The 25,869-nt window shown below is 47.3% G+C and overlaps 1 protein-coding gene across 1 annotated transcript in view; it reads right to left on the bottom strand.

Annotated features, from left to right (window-relative positions):
• LOC135513383 (dedicator of cytokinesis protein 1-like) overlaps nt 1-25,869 on the bottom strand; it is a 1,066,221-nt gene that overhangs the window by 1,005,496 nt on the left and 34,856 nt on the right. Inside the window, 3 exon segments of the mRNA XM_064936309.1 lie at nt 9,670-9,749; nt 15,985-16,057; nt 19,480-19,615. Coding sequence (XP_064792381.1) covers nt 9,670-9,749; nt 15,985-16,057; nt 19,480-19,615 — 289 coding nt within the window.

The following is a 25,869-nucleotide window of genomic DNA, read 5'->3' as shown; positions in this document are numbered from 1 at the left end:
GGTCTGTAGTGATGATGCAGTGATGATGTACTGGGTCTGTAGTGATGATGTACTGGGTCTGTAGTGATGACGTACTGGGTCTGTAGTGATGATGTACTGGGTCTGTAGTGATGTACTGGGTCTGTAGTGATGATGTAGTGATGATGTACTGGGTCTGTAGTGATGACGTACTGGGTCTGTAGTGATGATGTAGTGATGATATATTGGGTCTGTAGTGATGATGTAGTGATGATGTACTGGGTCTGTAGTGATGATGTACTGGGTCTGTAGTGATGATGTAGTGATGACGTACTGGGTCTGTAGTGATGATGTACTGGGTCTGTAGTGATGATGTAGTGATGACGTACTGGGTCTGTAGTGATGATGTAGTGATGATGTACTGGGTCTGTAGTGATGATGTAGTGATGATATATTGGGTCTGTAGTGATGATGTAGTGATGATGTACTGGGTCTGTAGTGATGATGTACTGGGTCTGTAGTGATGATGTAGTGATGACGTACTGGGTCTGTAGTGATGATGTACTGGGTCTGTAGTGATGATGTACTGGGTCTGTAGTGATGATGTAGTGATGATGTACTGGGTCTGTAGTGATGATGTACTGGGTCTGTAGTGATGATGTACTGGGTCTGTAGTGATGATGTACTGGGTCTGTAGTGATGATGAAGTGATGACGTACTGGGTCTGTAGTGATGATGTACTGGGTCTGTAGTGATGATGAAGTGATGACGTACTGGGTCTGTAGTGATGATGTACTGGGTCTGTAGTGATGATGTAGTGATGATATACTGGGTCTGTAGTGATGATGTACTGGGTCTGTAGTGATGATGTACTGGGTCTGTAGTGATGATGTACTGGGTCTGTAGTGATGATGTACTGGGTCTGTAGTGATGACGTACTGGGTCTGTAGTGATGATGTACTGGGTCTGTAGTGATGATGTACTGGGTCTGTAGTGATGACGTACTGGGTCTGTAGTGATGACTTACTGGGTCTGTAGTGATGATGTACTGGGTCTGTAGTGATGATGTACTGGGTCTGTAGTGATGATGTACTGGGTCTGTAGTGATGATGTAGTGATGATGTACTGGGGCTGTAGTGATGATGTACTGGGTCTGTAGTGATGACTTACTGGGTCTGTAGTGATGACGTACTGGGTCTGTAGTGATGATGTAGTGATGATATACTGGGTCTGTAGTGATGACGTACTGGGTCTGTAGTGATGATGTACTGGGTCTGTAGTGATGACGTACTGGGTCTGTAGTGATGATGTACTGGGTCTGTAGTGATGATGTACTGGGTCTGTAGTGATGATGTACTGGGTCTGTAGTGATGATGTACTGGGTCTGTAGTGATGATGTACTGGGTCTGTAGTGATGATGTACTGGGTCTGTAGTGATGACGTACTGGGTCTGTAGTGATGATGTACTGGGTCTGCAGTGATGATGTACTGGGTCTGTAGTGATGATGTAGTGATGATGTACTGGGTCTGTAGTGATGATATACTGGGTCTGTAGTGATGATGTACTGGGTCTGTAGTGATGATGTACTGGGTCTGTAGTGATGATGTACTGGGTCTGTAGTGATGATGTACTGGGTCTGTAGTGATGATGTACTGGGTCTGTAGTGATGATGTACTGGGTCTGTAGTGATGATGTACTGGGTCTGTAGTGATGATGTAGTGATGATGTACTGGGTCTGTAGTGATGATATACTGGGTCTGTAGTGATGATGTACTGGGTCTGTAGTGATGATGTAGTGGGTCTGTAGTGATGATATACTGGGTCTGTAGTGATGATGTACTGGGTCTGTAGTGATGATGTAGTGATGACGTACTGGGTCTGTAGTGATGATGTACTGGGTCTGTAGTGATGATATACTGGGTCTGTAGTGATGATGTACTGGGTCTGTAGTGATGATGTACTGGGTCTGTAGTGATGATGTAGTGATGACGTACTGGGTCTGTAGTGATGATGTACTGGGTCTGTAGTGATGATATACTGGGTCTGTAGTGATGATGTACTGGGTCTGTAGTGATGATGTAGTGATGACGTACTGGGTCTGTAGTGATGATGTACTGGGTCTGTAGTGATGATGTACTGGGTCTGTAGATGATATACTGGGTCTGTAGTGATGATATACTGGGTCTGTAGTGATGATGTACTGGGTCTGTAGTGATGATGTACTGGGTCTGTAGTGATGATATACTGGGTCTGTAGTGATGATGTACTGGGTCTGTAGTGATGATGTACTGGGTCTGTAGTGATGATGTACTGGGTCTGTAGTGATGATATACTGGGTCTGTAGTGATGACGTACTGGGTCTGTAGTGATGATGTACTGGGTCTGTAGTGATGACGTACTGGGTCTGTAGTGATGATGTAGTGATGATGTACTGGGTCTGTAGTGATGATGTAGTGATGACGTACTGGGTCTGTAGTGATGATGTACTGGGTCTGTAGTGATGATGTACCGGGTCTGTAGTGATGATGTACTGGGTCTGTAGTGATGATGTAGTGATGATGTACTGGGTCTGTAGTGATGACGTACTGGGTCTGTAGTGATGATGTACTGGGTCTGTAGTGATGATGTACTGGGTCTGTAGTGATGATGTACTGGGTCTGTAGTGATGATGTACTGGGTCTGTAGTGATGATGTAGTGATGACGTACTGGGTCTGTAGTGATGATGTACTGGGTCTGTAGTGATGATATACTGGGTCTGTAGTGATGATATACTGGGTCTGTAGTGATGATGTACTGGGTCTGTAGTGATGATGTACTGGGTCTGTAGTGATGATGTACTGGGTCTGTAGTGATGATGTACTGGGTCTGTAGTGATGGTATACTGGGTCTGTAGTGATGATGTACTGGGTCTGTAGTGATGATGTACTGGGTCTGTAGTGATGATGTACTGGGTCTGTAGTGATGATGTACTGGGTCTGTAGTGATGATATACTGGGTCTGTAGTGATGATATACTGGGTCTGTAGTGATGATGTACTGGGTCTGTAGTGATGATGTACTGGGTCTGTAGTGATGATGTACTGGGTCTGTAGTGATGATGTAGTGATGATGTACTGGGTCTGTAGTGATGATGTACTGGGTCTGTAGTGATGATATACTGGGTCTGTAGTGATGATGTACTGGGTCTGTAGTGATGATATACTGGGTCTGTAGTGATGATATACTGGGTCTGTAGTGATGATGTAGTGATGATGTACTGGGTCTGTAGTGATGATGTAGTGATGACGTACTGGGTCTGTAGTGATGATATACTGGGTCTGTAGTGATGATATACTGGGTCTGTAGTGATGATGTACTGGGTCTGTAGTGATGATGCAGTGATGATGTACTGGGTCTGTAGTGATGATGTAGTGATGATGTACTGGGTCTGTAGTGATGATGTAGTGATGATGTACTGGGTCTGTAGTGATGACGTACTGGGTCTGTAGTGATGATGTAGTGATGATGTACTGGGTCTGTAGTGATGATGTAGTGATGATGTACTGGGTCTGTAGTGATGATGTAGTGATGATGTACTGGGTCTGTAGTGATGACGTACTGGGTCTGTAGTGATGATGTAGTGATGATGTACTGGGTCTGTAGTGATGATGTAGTGATGATGTACTGGGTCTGTAGTGATGATGTAGTGATGATGTACTGGGTCTGTAGTGATGACGTACTGGGTCTGTAGTGATGATGTACTGGGTCTGTAGTGATGATGTACTGGGTCTGTAGTGATGATGTACTGGGTCTGTAGTGATGATGTACTGGGTCTGTAGTGATGATGTAGTGATGACGTACTGGGTCTGTAGTGATGATGTACTGGGTCTGTAGTGATGATATACTGGGTCTGTAGTGATGATATACTGGGTCTGTAGTGATGATGTACTGGGTCTGTAGTGATGATGTACTGGGTCTGTAGTGATGATGTACTGGGTCTGTAGTGATGATGTACTGGGTCTGTAGTGATGGTATACTGGGTCTGTAGTGATGATGTACTGGGTCTGTAGTGATGATGTACTGGGTCTGTAGTGATGATGTACTGGGTCTGTAGTGATGATGTACTGGGTCTGTAGTGATGATGTAGTGATGATGTACTGGGTCTGTAGTGATGATATAATGGGTCTGTAGTGATGATGTAGTGATGATGTACTGGGTCTGTAGTGATGATATAATGGGTCTGTAGTGATGATGTAGTGATGATGTACTGGGTCTGTAGTGATGATATACTGGGTCTGTAGTGATGATATACTGGGTCTGTAGTGATGATGTACTGGGTCTGTAGTGATGATGTACTGGGTCTGTAGTGATGATGTAGTGATGATGTACTGGGTCTGTAGTGATGATATAATGGGTCTGTAGTGATGATGTAGTGATGATGTACTGGGTCTGTAGTGATGATATACTGGGTCTGTAGTGATGATATACTGGGTCTGTAGTGATGATGTACTGGGTCTGTAGTGATGATATACTGGGTCTGTAGTGATGATATACTGGGTCTGTAGTGATGATATACTGGGTCTGTAGTGATGATGTACTGGGTCTGTAGTGATGATGTACTGGGTCTGTAGTGATGATGTACTGGGTCTGTAGTGATGATGTACTGGGTCTGTAGTGATGATGTAGTGATGATGTACTGGGTCTGTAGTGATGATGTACTGGGTCTGTAGTGATGATGTACTGGGTCTGTAGTGATGATGTACTGGGTCTGTAGTGATGATGTACTGGGTCTGTAGTGATGATGTACTGGGTCTGTAGTGATGATGTACTGGGTCTGTAGTGATGATGTACTGGGTCTGTAGTGATGATGTACTGGGTCTGTAGTGATGATGTACTGGGTCTGTAGTGATGATGTACTGGGTCTGTAGTGATGATGTACTGGGTCTGTAGTGATGATGTACTGGGTCTGTAGTGATGATGTACTGGGTCTGTAGTGATGATGTACTGGGTCTGTAGTGATGATGTACTGGGTCTGTAGTGATGATGTACTGGGTCTGTAGTGATGACGTACTGGGTCTGTAGTGATGATGTACTGGGTCTGTAGTGATGATGTACTGGGTCTGTAGTGATGATATACTGGGTCTGTAGTGATGATGTACTGGGTCTGTAGTGATGATGTACTGGGTCTGTAGTGATGATGTACTGGGTCTGTAGTGATGATGTACTGGGTCTGTAGTGATGATGTACTGGGTCTGTAGTGATGATGTAGTGATGATGTACTGGGTCTGTAGTGATGATGTACTGGGTCTGTAGTGATGATGTACTGGGTCTGTAGTGATGATGTACTGGGTCTGTAGTGATGATGTACTGGGTCTGTAGTGATGATGTACTGGGTCTGTAGTGATGATGTACTGGGTCTGTAGTGATGATGTACTGGGTCTGTAGTGATGATGTACTGGGTCTGTAGTGATGATGTACTGGGTCTGTAGTGATGATGTACTGGGTCTGTAGTGATGATATATTGGGTCTGTAGTGATGATGTACTGGGTCTGTAGTGATGATGTACCGGGTCTGTAGTGATGATGTAGTGATGATGTACTGGGTCTGTAGTGATGATGTAGTGATGACGTACTGGGTCTGTAGTGATGATGTACTGGGTCTGTAGTGATGATATAGTGATGATGTACTGGGTCTGTAGTGATGATGTACTGGGTCTGTAGTGATGATGTACTGGGTCTGTAGTGATGATGTACTGGGTCTGTAGTGATGATGTACTGGGTCTGTAGTGATGATGTACTGGGTCTGTAGTGATGATGTACTGGGTCTGTAGTGATGATGTACTGGGTCTGTAGTGATGATGTACTGGGTCTGTAGTGATGATGTACTGGGTCTGTAGTGATGATGTAGTGATGATGTACTGGGTCTGTAGTGATGATGTACTGGGTCTGTAGTGATGATGTACTGGGTCTGTAGTGATGATGTAGTGATGATGTACTGGGTCTGTAGTGATGATGTACTGGGTCTGTAGTGATGATGTACTGGGTCTGTAGTGATGACGTACTGGGTCTGTAGTGATGATGTACTGGGTCTGTAGTGATGATGTACTGGGTCTGTAGTGATGATGTACTGGGTCTGTAGTGATGATGTACTGGGTCTGTAGTGATGATGTAGTGGGTCTGTAGTGATGATGTACTGGGTCTGTAGTGATGATGTACTGGGTCTGTAGTGATGATGTACTGGGTCTGTAGTGATGATGTACCGGGTCTGTAGTGATGATGTAGTGGGTCTGTAGTGATGATGTAGTGATGATGTACTGGGTCTGTAGTGATGATGTACTGGGTCTGTAGTGATGATGTACTGGGTCTGTAGTGATGATGTACTGGGTCTGTAGTGATGGTATACTGGGTCTGTAGTGATGATGTACTGGGTCTGTAGTGATGATGTACTGGGTCTGTAGTGATGATGTACTGGGTCTGTAGTGATGATATACTGGGTCTGTAGTGATGATGTACTGGGTCTGTAGTGATGATGTACTGGGTCTGTAGTGATGATGTACTGGGTCTGTAGTGATGATGTACTGGGTCTGTAGTGATGATATACTGGGTCTGTAGTGATGATGTACTGGGTCTGTAGTGATGATGTACTGGGTCTGTAGTGATGATGTACTGGGTCTGTAGTGATGATATACTGGGTCTGTAGTGATGATGTACTGGGTCTGTAGTGATGATGTACTGGGTCTGTAGTGATGATGTACTGGGTCTGTAGTGATGATGTACTGGGTCTGTAGTGATGATATACTGGGTCTGTAGTGATGACGTACTGGGTCTGTAGTGATGATGTACTGGGTCTGTAGTGATGATATACTGGGCCTGTAGTGATGATATACTGGGTCTGTAGTGATGATGTACTGGGTCTGTAGTGATGATGTACTGGGTCTGTAGTGATGATGTAGTGATGATGTACTGGGTCAGAACTGTCTAACTGGTTCATGTTGCATTATGTTATTTAAGTCAAAACGTCTGAGAGGTAGATCTGGGCTTGAATTTCGACTCCAAGGGAACGGCCTCCTCTCTTCTCCGCTCCTCCTCCTCCTCTCCTCTCCTCCTCCTCCTCCTCTCCCTCTCCTCCTCCTCTCCTCTCCCTCTCCTCCTCCTCTCCTCCCCTCTCCTCTCCTCCCCTCTCCTCCTCCTCCCCTCTCCTCCTCCTCCCCTCTCCTCCTCCTCCCCTCTCCTCCTCCTCCCCTCCTCTCCTCCCCTCCCTCCTCCTCCCCTCCTCTCCTCCCCTCTCCTCCTCCTCCCCCTCTCCTCCTCCTCCCCTCTCCTCCTCCTCCTCCTCTCCTTGCAGACTGTTGAAAGGTCCATAATAAAGAACAGCCTCTCCTCTCCAGGCTGTGTCTCTCCTTGGCGACACCTACAACACCTACCCACCCACCTACAACACCTACCCACCCACCTACAACACCTACACACCCACCTACAACACCTACCCACCCACACATACACACACACCGCTGCTTCCTCACTGTACTCTGTGTCTCTCCTTGGCGACACACACACACCACCTACCCACACACACACACACACACACACACACACAACACCTACCCACCCACACACACCGCTGCTTCCTCACTGTGCTCTGTGTGATTCCTTGACCAGGGATGACTGAGTGGATCTGACCTCTACTTCATTCAACATGACAACACCACAGAGGCTGTTCTCCTCCCTCTACACAATCCTCTGCAGGTGGTCTGGGGTCTAAAGCCATTCAACATGACAACACCACAGAGGCTGTTCTCCTCCCTCTACAAAACCCTCTACAGGTGGTCTGGGGTCTAAAGCCATTCAACATGACAACACCACAGAGGCTGTTCTCCTCCCTCTACAAAACCCTCTGCAGGTGGTCTGGGGTCTACTAAAGCATGACATGTCAATCCAAGAGCTGTTACTAACACATCTACAGTATTGGAAAATGGCCTGTTGTCCTGTAGTCAGACCCCAGGCCCGTAGTCCTTTAGTCAGACCCCAGGCCCGTCATCCTGTAGTCAGACCCCAGGCCTGTCGTCCTTTAGTCAGACCCCAGGCCGGGCGTCCTGTAGTCAGACCCCAGGCCCGTCGTCCTGTAGTCAGACTCCAGGCCCGTCGTCCTTTAGTCAGACTCCAGGCCCGTCGTCCTTTAGTCAGACCCCAGGCCCGTCATCCTGTAGTCAGACTCCAGGCCCGTCGTCCTTTAGTCAGACCCCAGGCCCGTCAAACTTTAGTCAGACCCCAGGCCCGTCGTCCTGTAGTCAGACCCCAGGCCCGTCGTCCTGTAGTCAGACTCCAGGCCCGTCGTCCTTTAGTCAGACTCCAGGCCCGTCGTCCTTTAGTCAGACCCCAGGCCCGTCATCCTGTAGTCAGACTCCAGGCCCGTCGTCCTTTAGTCAGACCCCAGGCCCGTCAAACTTTAGTCAGACCCCAGGCCCGTCGTCCTGTAGTCAGACCCCAGGCCCGTCGTCCTTTAGTCAGACCCCAGGCCCGTCGTCCTTTAGTCAGACTCCAGGCCCGTCGTCCTTTAGTCAGACCCCAGGCCCGTCATCTTTTAGTCAGACCCCAGGCCCGTCATCCTTTAGTCAAACCCCAGGCCCGTCGTCCTTTAGTCAAACCCCAGGCCCGTCGTCCTTTAGTCAGACCCCAGGCCCGTCATCCTTTAGTCAGACCCCAGGCCCGTCATCCTGTAGTCAGACCCCAGGCCTGTCATCCTGTAGTCAGACCCCAGGCCCGTCATCCTTTAGTCAGACCCCAGGCCCGTCGTCCTTTAGTCAGACCCCAGGCCCGTCGTCCTTTAGTCAGACCCCAGGCCCGTCATCCTTTAGTCAGACCCCAGGCCCGTCGTCCTTTAGTCAGGCCCCAAGCCCGTTTAGTCAGACCCCAGGCCCGTCGTCCTTTAGCCAGACCCCAGGCCTGTCATCCTTTAGTCAGACCCCAGGCCTGTGATCCTTTAGTCAGACCCCAGGCCTGTCGTCCTGTAGTCAGACCCCAGGCCCGTCGTCCTTTAGTCAGACCCCAGGCCCGTCGTCCTTTAGTCAGACCCCAGGCCCGTCATCCTTTAGTCAGACCCCAGGCCCGTCATCCTTTAGTCAAACCCCAGGCCCGTCGTCCTTTAGTCAGACCCCAGGCCCGTCATCCTTTAGTCAAACCCCAGGCCCGTCGTCCTTTAGTCAGACCCCAGGCCCGTCATCTTTTAGTCAGACCCCAGGCCCGTCATCCTTTAGTCAGACCCCAGGCCCGTCATCCTTTAGTCAGACCCCAGGCCCGTCATCCTTTGGTCAAACCCCAGGCCCGTCGTCCTTTAGTCAGACCCCAGGCCCGTCATCCTTTAGTCAGACCCCAGGCCCGTCATCCTTTAGTCAAACCCCAGGCCCGTCGTCCTTTAGTCAGACCCCAGGCCCGTCATCTTTTAGTCAGACCCCAGGCCCGTCATCCTTTAGTCAAACCCCAGGCCCGTCGTCCTTTAGTCAGACCCCAGGCCCGTCATCTTTTAGTCATCATACTGTATTCTATATCATACTATATCATACTTTATTCTATATCATACTGTATTCTCCATCATACTGTATTCTATATCATACTGTATTCTATATCGTACTGTATTCTATATCATACAGTAACGTCACCCAACAGAACCTCCCTGCCCTCTCACAGTACCACTCCAAGCATCTCACCCCCCACCTCCCTGTACATTAACTTTACCTTGTCCCTTGTGGTTGACCTCCTTGGCAGCGATGACCTTGTTGATGACGGTCTGGAGAAAGTCGCTCTCCCCGGCCACCCTGGTTGAAAAACGTGAGATGTTCAGTTGCCTGTGGCGAAGCACGGCATCATCCAACGCTAGCCTGTAGTAGGCACATGACAGGAACAACACCAGAGAGAGAGGAGAGGAGAGGAGGGCAGAGGAGAGTAGAGGAGAGAGGAGAGTAGGGCAGAGAGAGAGAGAGCAGAGAGAGCGAGCAGAGTAGAGGAGAGAGGAGGGCAGAGAAAGCAGAGTAGAGGAGAGAGGAGGGCAGAGAGAGAGGAGAGGAGGGCAGAGGGAGAGAGGAGAGGGAGGGCAGAGAGAGAGACGAGAGGAGGGCAGAGGAGAGAGAGACGAGAGGAGGGCAGAGGAGAGAGAGAGGGAAAGCATCGGAGAGCAAAGGAGAGGATGGGAGGGAGAGGAGGAGAGGGAGAGCAGGGGAGAGGAGGAGAGATAGAGAGGGGAGGAGGAGAGAGAGAGCAGAGGAGAGAGGAGAGGGAGCAGAGAAGAGGAGGAGAGGGAGAGCAGAGGAGGGCAGAGAGCAGAGGAGAGAGGATAGGGCAGAGAGAGCAGAGGAGAGGAGCAGAGGAGAGGAGCGGAGAGGAGAGGAGAGCAAAGCAGAGGAGAGGAGAGGAGCGGAGAGCAGAGGAGAGGAGAGGAGAGGAGAGCAGAGGAGAGGAGGAGAGCAGAAGAGAGGAGGAGAGGAGGAGAGCAGAGGAGAGGAGAGGAGAGGAGAGGAGGAGAGCAGAGGAGAGGAGAGGAGGGAGAGGAGAGGGAGGGAGAGGGAGAGGAGAGGGAGAGGGAGGAGGAGAGAGGAGAGGAGAGGAGAGGAGAGGAGAGGAGAGGAGAGGAGAGGAGAGGAGAGGAGAGGAGAGGAGAGGAGAGGAGGAGAGCAGAGGAGAGGAGAGGAGGAGAGCAGAGGAGAGGAGGAGAGCAGAGGAGAGGAGGAGAGCAGAGGAGAGGAGGGCAGAGAGAAATGCCTGAAGGATGCATAACATTTAAAGGGATACGTATAGTAGGTTTAAGGGTAGAAATGAAATAAATAAGAGCTTGATTGAATTAAAAATCAGTAATAACATTGAAGCATGACTAACATCTCTCCATGTCCTCTTCCTGTAGACGTTAAATCAACTAAATATAAATAAACTAGGTTTGAAAAGGCCATTGTAACCCTGGTCGAAGTCTTTTAGGGAAAGATGTTGCCTCTGGCAACACTAGGAAGAACATGACATTATATCTCAACCTTTGTTTTAACAATGTGAGGGCCATTTCCGTCTCCAAAACTAAGCTGTTTGCATGCCAGAGATCTCCAACCAATTATATAGTTATATCAAACAGTCCTTTATTAGGAACGGTAGCTCCCTGTTTAGTTTGCCTTAGAACAGGGTCCGAGCTACAAACTAAAGCTGCTATTCAGGAAACTACCACAATTCATCACTACGACAGTGTGTGTGTGTGTGTGTGTGTGTGTGTGTGTGTGTGTGTGTGTGTGTGTGTGTGTGTGTGTGTAGAGGAGGAGAGAGTCTAATCCATGACGTATGTTCCTAAATAGAGCTGTTAACTGAGGAGATATGCCTACCGTGCCAACTAAAATAAATTGATTGGTAGCTACGACTGAGTTCCAAATGACACTCTATCCTTCACCACGTTCACTATATAGGGAATAGGATGCCGTTTGTGGTGAATAGTAGTGCACTATATAGGGAATAGGGTGCCATTTGGGGCTGAATAGTAGTGTACTATATAGGGAATAGGATGCCACAGTAGTGCACTATATAGGGAATAGGGTGCCATTTGGGGTCAATTGTAGTGCACTATATAGGGAATAGGGTGCCATTTGGGCCTCAGACTAAAGTATTTTCCAATTATGGAATCCTCTCAGGAACACAGGCAGTTAATGAAATCGCCTTAATTTAGTCACGGTGGAATAGTGGAGGGTCTGAGCCCCAAATGGCACCCTATTCCCTATATAGTGCACTACTTTAGACCAGGGTCTATAGGGTAGTAGTGCACTACTTTAGACCAGGGTCTATAGGGTAGTAGTGCACTACTTTAGACCAGGGTCTATAGGGTAGTAGTGCACTACTTTAGACCAGGGTCTACAGGGTAGTAGTGCACTACTTTAGACCAGGGTCTACAGGGTAGTAGTGCACTACTTTAGACCAGGGTCTACAGGGTAGTAGTGCACTACTTTAGACCAGGGTCTACAGGGTAGTGGTGCACTACTTTAGACCAGGGTCTACAGGGTAGTAGTGCACTACTTTAGACCAGGGTCTATAGGGTAGTAGTACACTACTTTAGACCTGGGCCTATAGGGTAGTAGTGCACTACTTTAGACCAGGGTCTATAGGGTAGTAGTACACTACTTTAGACCTGGGCCTATAGGGTAGTAGTGCACTACTTTAGACCAGGGTCTATAGGGTAGTAGTACACTACTTTAGACCTGGGCCTATAGGGTAGTAGTGCACTACTTTAGACCAGGGTCTATAGGGTAGTAGTACACTACTTTAGACCTGGGCCTATAGGGTAGTAGTGCACTACTTTAGACCAGGGTCTATAGGGTAGTAGTGCACTACTTTAGACCAGGGTGTATAGGGTAGTAGTACACTACTTTAGACCTGGGCCTATAGGGTAGTAGTGCACTACTTTAGACCAGGGTCTATAGGGTAGTAGTACACTACTTTAGACCAGGGCCTATAGGGTAGTAGTACACTACTTTAGACCTGGGCCTATAGGGTAGTAGTGCACTACTTTAGACCAGGGTCTATAGGGTAGTAGTGCACTACTTTAGACCAGGGTCTATAGGGTAGTGGTGCACTACTTTAGACCAGGATCTATAGGGTAGTAGTGCACTACTTTAGACCAGGGTCTATAGGGTAGTAGTGCACTACTTTAGACCAGGGTCTATAGGGTAGTAGTGCACTACTTTAGACCAGGGTCTATAGGGTAGTAGTGCGCTACTTTAGACCAGGGTCTATAGGGTAGTAGTGCACTACTTTAGACCAGGGTCTATAGGGTAGTAGTGCACTACTTTAGACCAGGGTCTATAGGGTAGTAGTGCACTACTTTAGACCAGGGTTTATAGGGTAGTAGTGCCCTTCTTTAGACCAGGGCCCTATAGGGTAGTAGTGCACTACTTCAGACCAGGGCCCTATAGGGTAGTAGTGCACTACTTTAGACCAGGGTCTGTAGGGTAGTAGTGCACTACTTTAGACCAGGGTCTATAGGGTAGTAGTGCACTACTTTAGACCAGGGCCCTATAGGGTAGTAGTGCACTACTTTAGACCAGGGCCCTATAGGGTAGTAGTGCACTACTTTAGACCATGGTTTATAGGGTAGTAGTGCACTACTTTAGACCAGGGTCTGTAGGGTAGTAGTGCACTACTTTAGACCAGGGTCTGTAGGGTAGTAGTGCACTACTTTAGACCAGGGTCTATAGGGTAGTGGTGCACTACTTTAGACCAGGGTCTACAGGGTAGTAGTGCACTACTTTAGACCAGGGTCTATAGGGTAGTAGTACACTACTTTAGACCTGGGCCTATAGGGTAGTAGTGCACTACTTTAGACCAGGGTCTATAGGATAGTGGTGCACTACTTTAGACCAGGGTCTATAGGGTAGTAGTGCACTACTTTAGACCAGGGTCTATAGGGTAGTAGTGCACTACTTTAGACCAGGATCTATAGGGTAGTAGTGCACTACTTTAGACCAGGGTTTATAGGGTAGTAGTACACTACTTTAGACCAGGGTCTATAGGGTAGTAGTGCACTACTTTAGACCAGGGTCTATAGGGTAGTGGTGCACTACTTTAGACCAGGGTCTATAGGGTAGTAGTGCGCTACTTTAGACCAGGGTCTATAGGGTAGTAGTGCCCTTCTTTAGACCAGGGCCCTATAGGGTAGTAGTGCACTACTTCAGACCAGGGCCCTATAGGGTAGTAGTGCACTACTTTAGACCAGGGTCTGTAGGGTAGTAGTGCACTACTTTAGACCAGGGTCTACAGGGTAGTAGTGCACTACTTTAGACCAGGGTCTACAGGGTAGTAGTGCACTACTTTAGACCAGGGTCTATAGGGTAGTAGTGCACTACTTTAGACCAGGGTCTATAGGGTAGTAGTGCACTACTTTAGACCAGGGTCTATAGGGTAGTAGTGCACTACTTTAGACCAGGGTCTATAGGGTAGTAGTGCACTATTTTAGACCAGGGTCCTATAGGGTAGTAGTGCACTACTTTAGACCATGGTTTATAGGGTAGTAGTGCACTATATAGGGAACGACATGCCAGCAACAAACTCTGACACGACACATCCAAATATATATCTGACCAATTCCGTAAAGTCAGATGTGGAAGAGGTGAAAAGATGATTGTTGTCTATCAACAAATGACAAAGCCACCGAGGACAATCTAGATGGGAAATGACTGAGGACAAAGTGGCCACTTCCAATATGCCACGTCTTCCTTTGAAGCCAACTGGAGAGCGTGCGCCCTCAGGCCTGGAGGGAAGCTCAAGTCGTTCCCCTTCATTAGAGCAGTGAAGACCCATTTACTGGCCCAAATAGACAACCAATCACACAAAACAACCAAAACCTTATGCAACTGTGAAGAGACACGCACAAAAGGTAGAGACACACACGTACATTGTAATATTGTTGTCTGGTTGGTATTATACATTTTGTCTTGTAGATATGTCGTGGTGGAATAATGTTATATGATGTGCTTAGACCCAAGGAAGAGTAGCTGCTGCCTTGGCAGGAACTAAATGGGGATCCATAATAAACCCCAGGATGAGTAGCTGCTGCCTTGGCAGGAACTAAATGGGGATCCATAATAAACCCCAGGAAGAGTAGCTGCTGCCTTGGCAGGAACTAATGTACTACCCTAACATAGACTTAATGTTCTGGTCCATAGAGGTCCATTATGTTCTGGTCCATAGAGGTCCAGTATGTTCTGGTCCATAGAGGTCCCACGATAGACCTCCATTATGTTCTGGTCCATAGAGGTCCAGTATGTTCTGGTCCATAGAGGTCCATTATGTTCTGGTCCATAGAGGTCCATTATGTTCTGGTCCATAGGTCCCACAATAGACCTCCAGTATGTTTTGGTCCATAGAGGTCCATTATGTTCTGGTCCATAGAGGTCCAGTATGTTCTGGTCCATAGAGGTCCTACCATAGACCTCCAGTATGTTCTGGTCCATAGAGGTCCATTATGTTCTGGTCCATAGAGATCCCACCAATGACCTCCATTATGTTTTGGTCCATAGAGGTCCAGTATGTTCTGGTCCATAGAGGTCCTACCATAGACCTCCATTATGTTCTGGTCCATAGAGGTCCTACCATAGACCTCCATTATGTTTTGGTCCATAGAGGTCCAGTATGTTCTGGTCCATAGAGGTCCTACCATAGACCTCCATTATGTTCTGGTCCATAGAGGTCCATTATGTTCTGGTCCATAGAGATCCCACCAATAACCTCCATTATGTTTTGGTCCATAGAGGTCCAGTATGTTCTGGTCCATAGAGGTCCTACCATAGACCTCCATTATGTTCTGGTCGATAGAGGTCTAGTATGTTCTGGTCCATAGAGGTCCAGTATGTTCTGGTCCATAGAGGTCCTACCATAGACCTCCATTATGTTCTGGTCCATAGAGGTCTAGTATGTTCTGGTCCATAGAGGTCCAGTATGTTCTGGTCCATAGAGGTCCTACCATAGACCTCCATTATGTTCTGGTCCATAGAGGTCCTTTATGTTCTGGTCCATAGAGATCCCGCCAATAACCTCCATTATGTTTTGGTCCATAGAGGTCCTACCATAGACCTCCATTATGTTCTGGTCCATAGAGGTCTAGTATGTTCTGGTCCATAGAGGTCCTACCATACATTCCATTATGTTCTGGTCCATAGAGGTCTAGTATGTTCTGGTCCATAGACCTCCATTATGTTCTGGTCCATAGAGGTCTAGTATGTTCTGGTCCATAGAGGTCCATTATGTTCTGGTCCATAGAGGTCCTACCATAGACCTCCATTATGTTCTGGTCCATAGAGGTCCAGTATGTTCTGGTCCATAGAGGTCCTACCATACATTCCATTATGTTCTGGTCCATAGAGGTCCTACCATACATTCCATTATGTTCTGGTCCATATGTGTTGTGTTTATGCAACATCTCCCCCATGATCAAGTAGGAACAGAGACATGGACACGGGTTTTGTGACAGCGTGCGCTGTGTTATGGTGATGTAATGGATGGGACAGAGTGTGTGTGTTCATATCTCATACTCACGGCTGGAAGGGGATGAAATGCTGCTTGTCCTCATCATCCATCTTGCCTGTTATGATGTCAGTCACATCCATTACTGTTAGAGACAGGACATATAGTATAGAAGGTCAATGCTGTAGCAGTCTGTTACAGATAGAGACATATAGTATAGAAGGTCAATGCTATGGCAGTCTGTTACAGATAGAGACATATAGTATAGAAGGTCAATGCTGTAGCAGTCTGTTACAGATAGAGACAGGACATAAGGTATAGAAGGTCAATGCTGTAGCAGTCTGTTACAGATAGAGACATATAGTATAGAAGGTCACTGCTATAGCAGTCTGTTACAGATAGAGACATATAGTATAGAAGGGCAATGCTATAGCAGTCTGTTACAGATAGAGACATATAGTATAGAAGGTCAATGCTATGGCAGTCTGTTACAGATAGAGACAGGACATATAGTATAGAAGGTCAATGCTATAGCAGTCTGTTACAGATAGAGACATATAGTATAGAAGGTCAATGCTATAGCAGTCTGTTACAGATAGAGACATATAGTATAGAAGGTCAATGCTATAGCAGTCTGTTACAGATAGAGACAGGACATATAGTATAGAAGGTCAATGCTGTAGCAGTCTGTTACAGATAGAGACATATAGTATAGAAGGTCAATGCTATAGCAGTCTGTTACAGATAGAGACATATAGTATAGAAGGTCAATGCTGTAGCAGTCTGTTACAGATAGAGACATATAGTATAGAAGGTCAATGCTATAGCAGTCTGTTACAGATAGAGACAGGAAATATAGTATAGAAGGTCAATGCTATAGCAGTCTGTTACAGATAGAGACATATAGTATAGAAGGTCAATGCTGTAGCAGTCTGTTACAGATAGAGACATATAGTATAGAAGGTCAATGCTATAGCAGTCTGTTACAGATAGAGACATATAGTATAGAAGGTCAATGCTATAGCAGTCTGTTACAGATAGAGACATATAGTATAGAAGGTCAATGCTATAGCAGTCTGTTACAGATAGAGACATATAGTATAGAAGGTCAATGCTATAGCAGTCTGTTACAGATAGAGACATATAGTATAGAAGGTCAATGCTATAGCAGTCTGTTACAGATAGAGACATATAGTATAGAAGGTCAATGCTATAGCAGTGTGTTACTGATAGAGGCATATAGTATAGAAGGTCAATGCTATAGCAGTGTGTTACTGATAGAGACAGGACATATAGTATAGAAGGTCAATGCTGTAGCAGTCTGTTACAGATAGAGACATATAGTATAGAAGGTCAATGCTATAGCAGTCTGTTACAGATAGAGACATATAGTATAGAAGGTCAATGCTATGGCAGTCTGTTACAGATAGAGACAGGACATATAGTATAGAAGGTCAATGCTATAGCAGTCTGTTACAGATAGAGACATATAGTATAGAAGGTCAATGCTATAGCAGTCTGTTACAGATAGAGACATATAGTATAGAAGGTCAATGCTATAGCAGTCTGTTACAGATAGAGACAGGACATATAGTATAGAAGGTCAATGCTGTAGCAGTCTGTAACAGATAGAGACATATAGTATAGAAGGTCAATGCTATAGCAGTCTGTTACAGATAGAGACATATAGTATAGAAGGTCAATGCTGTAGCAGTCTGTTACAGATAGAGACATATAGTATAGAAGGTCAATGCTATAGCAGTCTGTTACAGATAGAGACAGGACATATAGTATAGAAGGTCAATGCTATAGCAGTCTGTTACAGATAGAGACATATAGTATAGAAGGTCAATGCTGTAGCAGTCTGTTACAGATAGACACATAGTATAGAAGGTCAATGCTATAGCAATCTGTTACAGATAGAGACATATAGTATAGAAGGTCAATGCTATAGCAGTCTGTTACAGATAGAGACATATAGTATAGAAGGTCAATGCTATAGCAGTCTGTTACAGATAGAGACATATAGTATAGAAGGTCAATGCTATAGCAGTCTGTTACAGATAGAGACATATAGTATAGAAGGTCAATGCTATAGCAGTCTGTTACAGATAGAGACATATAGTATAGAAGGTCAATGCTATAGCAGTCTGTTACAGATAGAGACATATAGTATAGAAGGTCAATGCTATAGAAGTCTGTTACAGATAGAGACAGGACATATAGTATAGAAGGTCAATGCTATAGCAGTGAGTTACTGATAGAGACATATAGTATAGAAGGTCAATGCTATAGCAGTCTGTTACAGATAGAGACATATAGTATAGAAGGTCAATGCTATAGCAGTCTGTTACAGATAGAGACAGGACATATAGTATAGAAGGTCAATGCTATAGCAGTCTGTTACAGAGAGACATATAGTATAGAAGGTCAATGCTATAGCAGTCTGTTACAGATAGAAACATATAGTATAGAAGGTCAATGCTATAGCAGTCTGTTACAGATAGAGAAAGAGGGGAATGTTAGCACAAACAGACCGGTACCCAGGCTAGTTCCAGTAGTCTCTGTTACGGATAGAGACAGAGAGGAATGTTAGCACAAACAGACCGGTACCCAGGCTAGTTCCTGTAGTCTCTGTTACTGATAGAGACCAAGAGGAATGTTAGCACAAACAGACCGGTACCCAGGCTAGTTCCAGTAGTCTCTGTTACTGATAGAGACCGAGAGGAATGTTAGCACGGTCAGACCGGTACCCAGGCTAGTTCCAGTCGTCTCCGTTACGGAGAGAGACAGAGAGGAATGTTAGCACGGTCAGACCGGTACCCAGGCTAGGTCCAGTAGTCTCTGTTACTGATCGAGACAGAGAGGAATGTTAGCACGGTCAGACCGGTACCCAGGCTCGTTCCAGTAGTCTCTGTTACTGATAGAGACAGAGGAATGTTAGCACGGTCAGACCAGTACCCGGGCTAGTTCCAGTAGTCTATGTTACTGATAGAGACAGAGAGGAATGTTAGCACGGTCAGACCGGTACCCAGGCTCGGTCCAGTAGTCTCTGTTACTGATAGAGACAGAGGAATGTTAACACAAACAGACCGGTACCCAGGCTAGGTCCAGTAGTCTCTGTTACTGATAGAGACAGAGAGGAATGTTAGCACGGTCAGACCGGTACCCAGGCTAGTTCCAGTAGTCTCTGTTACGGATAGAGACAGAGAGGAATGTTAGCACAAACAGACCGATACCCAGGCTAGTTCCTGTAGTCTCTATTACTGATAGAGACAGAGAGGAATGTTTGCACGGTCAGACCGGTACCCAGGCTAATTCCTGTAGTCTCTGTTACTGATAGAGACAGAGAGGAATGTTTGCACGGTCAGACCGGTACCCAGGCTAGGTCCATTAGTCTCTGTTACTGATAGAGACAGAGGGGAATGTTAGCACGGTCAGACCGGTACCCAGGCTAGGTCCAGTAGTCTCTGTTACTGATAGAGACAGAGGAATGTTAACACAAACAGACCGGTACCCAGGCTAGGTCCAGTAGTCTCCGGGTTTAAAGACACAGACACCATTTACCTGCCACTCCAAAGGGTCTCCTCAGCCCAGAGGTCAGCTTCTTGGTGTTGTTGTCACGTAGCTCCATCCGTCCAACTCTAACGATCTGGCACACAAAGCTGATCTTCTCTCTCTTTAAATCCTCACTGCCAAGGTCCTGGGGGGGAAGAGAGAACGACGACAACCAATAGACTCAGTGGTGGTATTGGGAGGAGCAAAACCACCCTGTTGTACCTGTCTTGTATTCCTACACAACTTCAGTTACAGATCGGGAAACAAATCATTTATACTGATCAAATAATAGAAACGCAACATTACAACAATTGTGTGATGATGATGCTGTTTAAATCAGTGTGTTGATAGGCCTGACAGATGGATGGATGAACTAGTCAAAGGAGAAAGTCGCTCACTAACAGAGATGTAAACAGGTTTATTTGTGCGAATGGAAGATTTCTGGGAAATTTTATTTCAGAGCATGAAACATGGGACCAAAACTTTATATTATTGTTCATTGTAGATAGAAGTGGGGGGGGGGGGTGCACATTTGAGTTGTTGCTCTAGCACTACACACCTGGATGAAAGCTAGATGAAAGAGATGAGTTGAACATTTGAACGGGATGTGTCGTGCCAGGGAACAACAAACAAAGCCCCCTTTAGGTCCCCAGGACCAGGATGAGGAAACACTGAGAAAGAGTGAAGCTATTACACATTACCATGGAGCTGCAGTATGACCACGGAGCTGCAGTATGACCACGGAGCTGCAGTGTTACCACGGAGCTGTGCTGCAGTATGACCACGGAGCTGCAGTATGACCACGGAGCTACAGTGTTACCACGGAGCTGTGCTGCAGTATGACCACGGAGCTGCGCTGCAGTATGACCACGGAGCTGCGCTGCAGTATGACCACGGAGCTGCGCTGCAGTATGACCACGGAGCTACAGTGTTACCACGGAGCTGCGCTGCAGTATGACCACGGAGCTGCAGTATGACCACGGAGCTACGCTGCAGTGTTACCACGGAGCTACGCTGCAGTAGGACCATGGAGCTACGCTGCAGTGTTACCACGGAGCTATGCTGCAGTAGGACCATGGAGCTACGCTGCAGTGTTACCACGGAGCTACGCTGCAGTGTTACCACGGAGCTACGCTGCAGTAGGACCACGGAGCAACGCTGCAGTATGACCACGGAGCAGCGCTGCAGCATGACCACGGAGCTACGCTGCAGTAGGACCACGGAGCTGCAGTATGACCACGGAGCTACAGTGTTACCACGGAGCTGTGCTGCAGTATGACCACGGAGCTGCGCTGCAGTATGACCACGGAGCTGCGCTGCAGTATGACCACGGAGCTGCGCTGCAGTATGACCACGGAGCTACAGTGTTACCACGGAGCTGCGCTGCAGTATGACCACGGAGCTGCAGTATGACCACGGAGCTACGCTGCAGTGTTACCACGGAGCTACGCTGCAGTAGGACCATGGAGCTACGCTGCAGTGTTACCACGGAGCTATGCTGCAGTAGGACCATGGAGCTACGCTGCAGTGTTACCACGGAGCTACGCTGCAGTGTTACCACGGAGCTACGCTGCAGTAGGACCACGGAGCAACGCTGCAGTATGACCACGGAGCAGCGCTGCAGCATGACCACGGAGCTACGCTGCAGTAGGACCACGGAGCTACGCTGCAGTGTTACCACGGAGCTACGCTGCAGTGTTACCACGGAGCTACGCTGCAGTGTTACCACGGAGCTACGCTGCAGTGTTACCACGGAGCTACGCTGCAGTATGACCACGGAGCAGCGCTGCAGTATGACCATGGAGCTACAGTGTTACCACAGAGCTACGCTGCAGTGTGACCACGGAGCTATGCTGCAGTGTTACCACAGAGCTACAGTGTTACCACGGAGCTGCAGTGTTACCACGGAGCTCCAGTGTTACCACGGAGCTCCAGTGTTACCACGGAGCTCCAGTGTTACCACGGAGCTACGCTGCAGTATGACCACGGAGCAGCACTGCAGAATGACCATGGAGTTTATTAGGCTACAGCAGTAACACCACCAGGCTGATCTGTTTATTAGACTGCAGCAGTAACACCACCAGGCTGATCTGTTTATTAGGCTGTAGCAGTAACAACACCAGGCTGATCTGTTTATTAGGCTGCAGCAGTAACACCACCACCAGGCTAATCTGTTTATTAGGCTACAGCAGTAACACCACCAGGCTGATCTGTTTATTAGACTGCAGCAGTAACACCACCAGGCTGATCTGTTTATTAGGCTGTAGCAGTAACACCACCAGGCTGATCTGTTTATTAGGCTGCAGCAGTAACACCACCACCACCAGGCTGATCTGTTTATTAGGCTGTAGCAGTAACACCACCACCACCAGGCTGATCTGTTTATTAGGCTGCAGCAGTAACACCACCAGCACCAGGCTGATCTGTTTATTAGGCTGCAGCAGTAACACCACCAGCACCAGGCTCATCTGTTTATTAGGCTGTAGCAGTAACACCACCAGCACCAGGCTGATCTGTTTATTAGGCTGCAGCAGTAACACCACCAGCACCAGGCTGATCTGTTTATTAGACTGTAGCAGTAACACCACCAGGCTGATCTGTTTATTAGGCTGTAGCAGTAACACCACCAGGCTGATCTGTTTATTAGGCTGTAGCAGTAACACCACCAGCACCAGGCTGATCTGTTTATTAGACTGTAGCAGTAACACCACCAGGCTGATCTGTTTATTAGGCTGCAGCAGTAACACCACCAGCACCAGGCTGATCTGTTTATTAGGCTGTAGCAGTAACACCACCAGGCTGATCTGTTTATTAGGCTGCAGCAGTAACACCACCACCACCAGGCTGATCTGTTTATTAGACTGTAGCAGTAACACCACCAGGCTGATCTGTTTATTAGACTGTAGCAGTAACACCACCAGGCTGATCTGTTTATTAGGCTGCAGCAGTACCACCACCACCACCAGGCTGATCTGTTTATTAGGCTGTAGCAGTAACACCACCACCACCAGGCTGATCTGTTTATTAGGCTGTAGCAGTAACACCACCAGGCTGATCTGTTTATTAGGCTGTAGCAGTAACACCACCAGGCTGATCTGTTTATTAGGCTGCAGCAGTACCACCACCACCACCAGGCTGATCTGTTTATTAGGCTGTAGCAGTAACACCACCACCACCAGGCTGATCTGTTTATTAGGCTGCAGCAGTAACACCACCAGGCTGATCTGTTTATTAGGCTACAGCAGTAACACCACCAGGCTGATCTGTTTATTAGGCTGCAGCAGTAACACCACCACCACCAGGCTGATCTGTTTATTAGGCTGCAGCAGTAACACCACCAGGCTGATCTGTTTATTCGGCTGCAGCAGTAACACCACCACCACCAGGCTGATCTGTTTATTAGGCTGTAGCAGTAACACCACCAGGCTGATCTGTTTATTAGGCTGCAGCAGTAACACCACCAGGCTGATCTGTTTATTAGGCTGTAGCAGTAACACCACCAGGCTGATCTGTTTATTAGGCTGTAGCAGTAACACCACCACCACCAGGCTGATCTGTTTATTAGGCTGCAGCAGTAACACCACCAGGCTGATCTGTTTATTAGGCTGTAGCAGTAACACCACCAGGCTGATCTGTTTATTAGGCTGTAGCAGTAACACCAACACCACCAGGCTGATCTGTTTATTAGGCTGTAGCAGTAACACCACCACCACCAGGCTGATCTGTTTATTAGGCTGCAGCAGTAACACCACCACCACCAGACTGATCTGTTTATTAGGCTGCAGCAGTAACACCACCACCACCAGGCTGATCTGTTTATTAGGCTGCAGCAGTAACACCTCCACCACCAGGCTGATCTGTTTATTAGGCTGTAGCAGTAACACCACCACCACCAGGCTGATCTGTTTATTAGGCTTTAGCAGTAACACCACCACCACCAGGCTGATCTGTTTATTAGGCTGCAGCAGTAACACCACCACCACCAGACTGATCTGTTTATTAGGCTGTAGCAGTAACACCACCAGGCTGATCTGTTTATTAGGCTGTAGCAGTAACACCACCACCACCAGGCTGATCTGTTTATTAGGCTGCAGCAGTAACACCACCACCACCAGGCTGATCTGTTTATTAGGCTGCAGCAGTAACACCACCAGGCTGATCTGTTTATTAGGCTACAGCAGTAACACCACCAGGCTGATCTGTTTATTAGGCTGCAGCAGTAACACCACCACCAGGCTGATCTGTTTATTAGGCTGCAGCAGTAACACCACCACCACCAGGCTGATCTGTTTATTAGGCTGCAGCAGTAACACCACCAGGCTGATCTGTTTATTAGGCTACAGCAGTAACACCACCAGGCTGATCTGTTTATTAGGCTGTAGCAGTAACACCACCACCACCAGGCTGATCTGTTTATTAGGCTGCAGCAGTAACACCACCAGGCTGATCTGTTTATTAGGCTGTAGCAGTAACACCACCACCACCAGGCTGATCTGTTTATTAGGCTACAGCAGTAACACCACCAGGCTGATCTGTTTATTAGGCTACAGCAGTAACACCACCACCACCAGGCTGATCTGTTTATTAGACTGTAGCAGTAACACCACCACCACCAGGCTGATCTGTTTATTAGGCTACAGCAGTAACACCACCACCACCAGGCTGATCTGTTTATTAGACTGTAGCAGTAACACCACCACCACCAGGCTGATCTGTTTATTAGGCTGTAGCAGTAACACCACCAGGCTGATCTGTTTATTAGGCTGCAGCAGTAACACCACCACCACCAGGCTGATCTGTTTATTAGGCTGTAGCAGTAACACCACCAGGCTGATCTGTTTATTAGGCTGTAGCAGTAACACCACCAGGCTGATCTGTTTATTAGGCTGCAGCAGTAACACCACCAGGCTGATCTGTTTATTAGGCTGCAGCAGTAACACCACCACCACCAGGCTGATCTGTTTATTAGGCTGTAGCAGTAACACCACCACCACCAGGCTGATCTGTTTATTAGGCTTTAGCAGTAACACCACCACCACCAGGCTGATCTGTTTATTAGGCTGCAGCAGTAACACCACCACCACCAGACTGATCTGTTTATTAGGCTGTAGCAGTAACACCACCAGGCTGATCTGTTTATTAGGCTGTAGCAGTAACACCACCACCACCAGGCTGATCTGTTTATTAGGCTGCAGCAGTAACACCACCACCACCAGGCTGATCTGTTTATTAGGCTGTAGCAGTAACACCACCACCACCAGGCTGATCTGTTTATTAGGCTGCAGCAGTAACACCACCACCAGGCTGATCTGTTTATTAGGCTACAGCAGTAACACCACCAGACTGATCTGTTTATTAGGCTGCAGCAGTAACACCACCACCACCAGGCTGATCTGTTTATTAGGCTGCAGCAGTAACACCACCAGGCTGATCTGTTTATTAGGCTACAGCAGTAACACCACCAGGCTGATCTGTTTATTAGGCTGTAGCAGTAACACCACCACCACCAGGCTGATCTGTTTATTAGGCTGCAGCAGTAACACCACCAGGCTGATCTGTTTATTAGGCTGTAGCAGTAACACCACCACCACCAGGCTGATCTGTTTATTAGGCTACAGCAGTAACACCACCAGGCTGATCTGTTTATTAGGCTACAGCAGTAACACCACCACCACCAGGCTGATCTGTTTATTAGGCTGTAGCAGTAACACCACCAGGCTGATCTGTTTATTAGACTGTAGCAGTAACACCACCACCACCAGGCTGATCTGTTTATTAGGCTGTAGCAGTAACACCACCAGGCTGATCTGTTTATTAGGCTGTAGCAGTAACACCACCAGGCTGATCTGTTTATTAGGCTGCAGCAGTAACACCACCAGGCTGATCTGTTTATTAGGCTACAGCAGTAACACCACCAGGCTGATCTGTTTATTAGGCTGCAGCAGTAACACCACCACCACCAGGCTGATCTGTTTATTAGGCTGCAGCAGTAACACCACCAGGCTGATCTGTTTATTAGGCTACAGCAGTAACACCACCAGGCTGATCTGTTTATTAGGCTGTAGCAGTAACACCACCAGGCTGATCTGTTTATTAGGCTGCAGCAGTAACACCACCAGGCTGATCTGTTTATTCGGCTGCAGCAGTAACAGCACCACCACCAGGCTGATCTGTTTATTAGGCTGCAGCAGTAACACCACCACCACCAGGCTGATCTGTTTATTAGGCTGTAGCAGTAACACCACCACCACCAGGCTGATCTGTTTATTAGGCTGCAGCAGTAACACCACCACCAACAGGCTGATCTGTTTATTAGGCTGCAGCAGTAACACCACCAGGCTGATCTGTTTATTAGACTGCAGCAGTAACACCACCAGGCTGATCTGTTTATTAGACTGT

Source organism: Oncorhynchus masou, chromosome 24, assembly GCF_036934945.1.
Source record: "Oncorhynchus masou masou isolate Uvic2021 chromosome 24, UVic_Omas_1.1, whole genome shotgun sequence".
NCBI classification, from domain to species: Eukaryota; Metazoa; Chordata; class Actinopteri; order Salmoniformes; family Salmonidae; genus Oncorhynchus; species Oncorhynchus masou.
The sequence above is the reverse complement of the archived record's forward strand: the minus strand, read 5'-3'. Positions and strand labels throughout refer to the sequence as shown.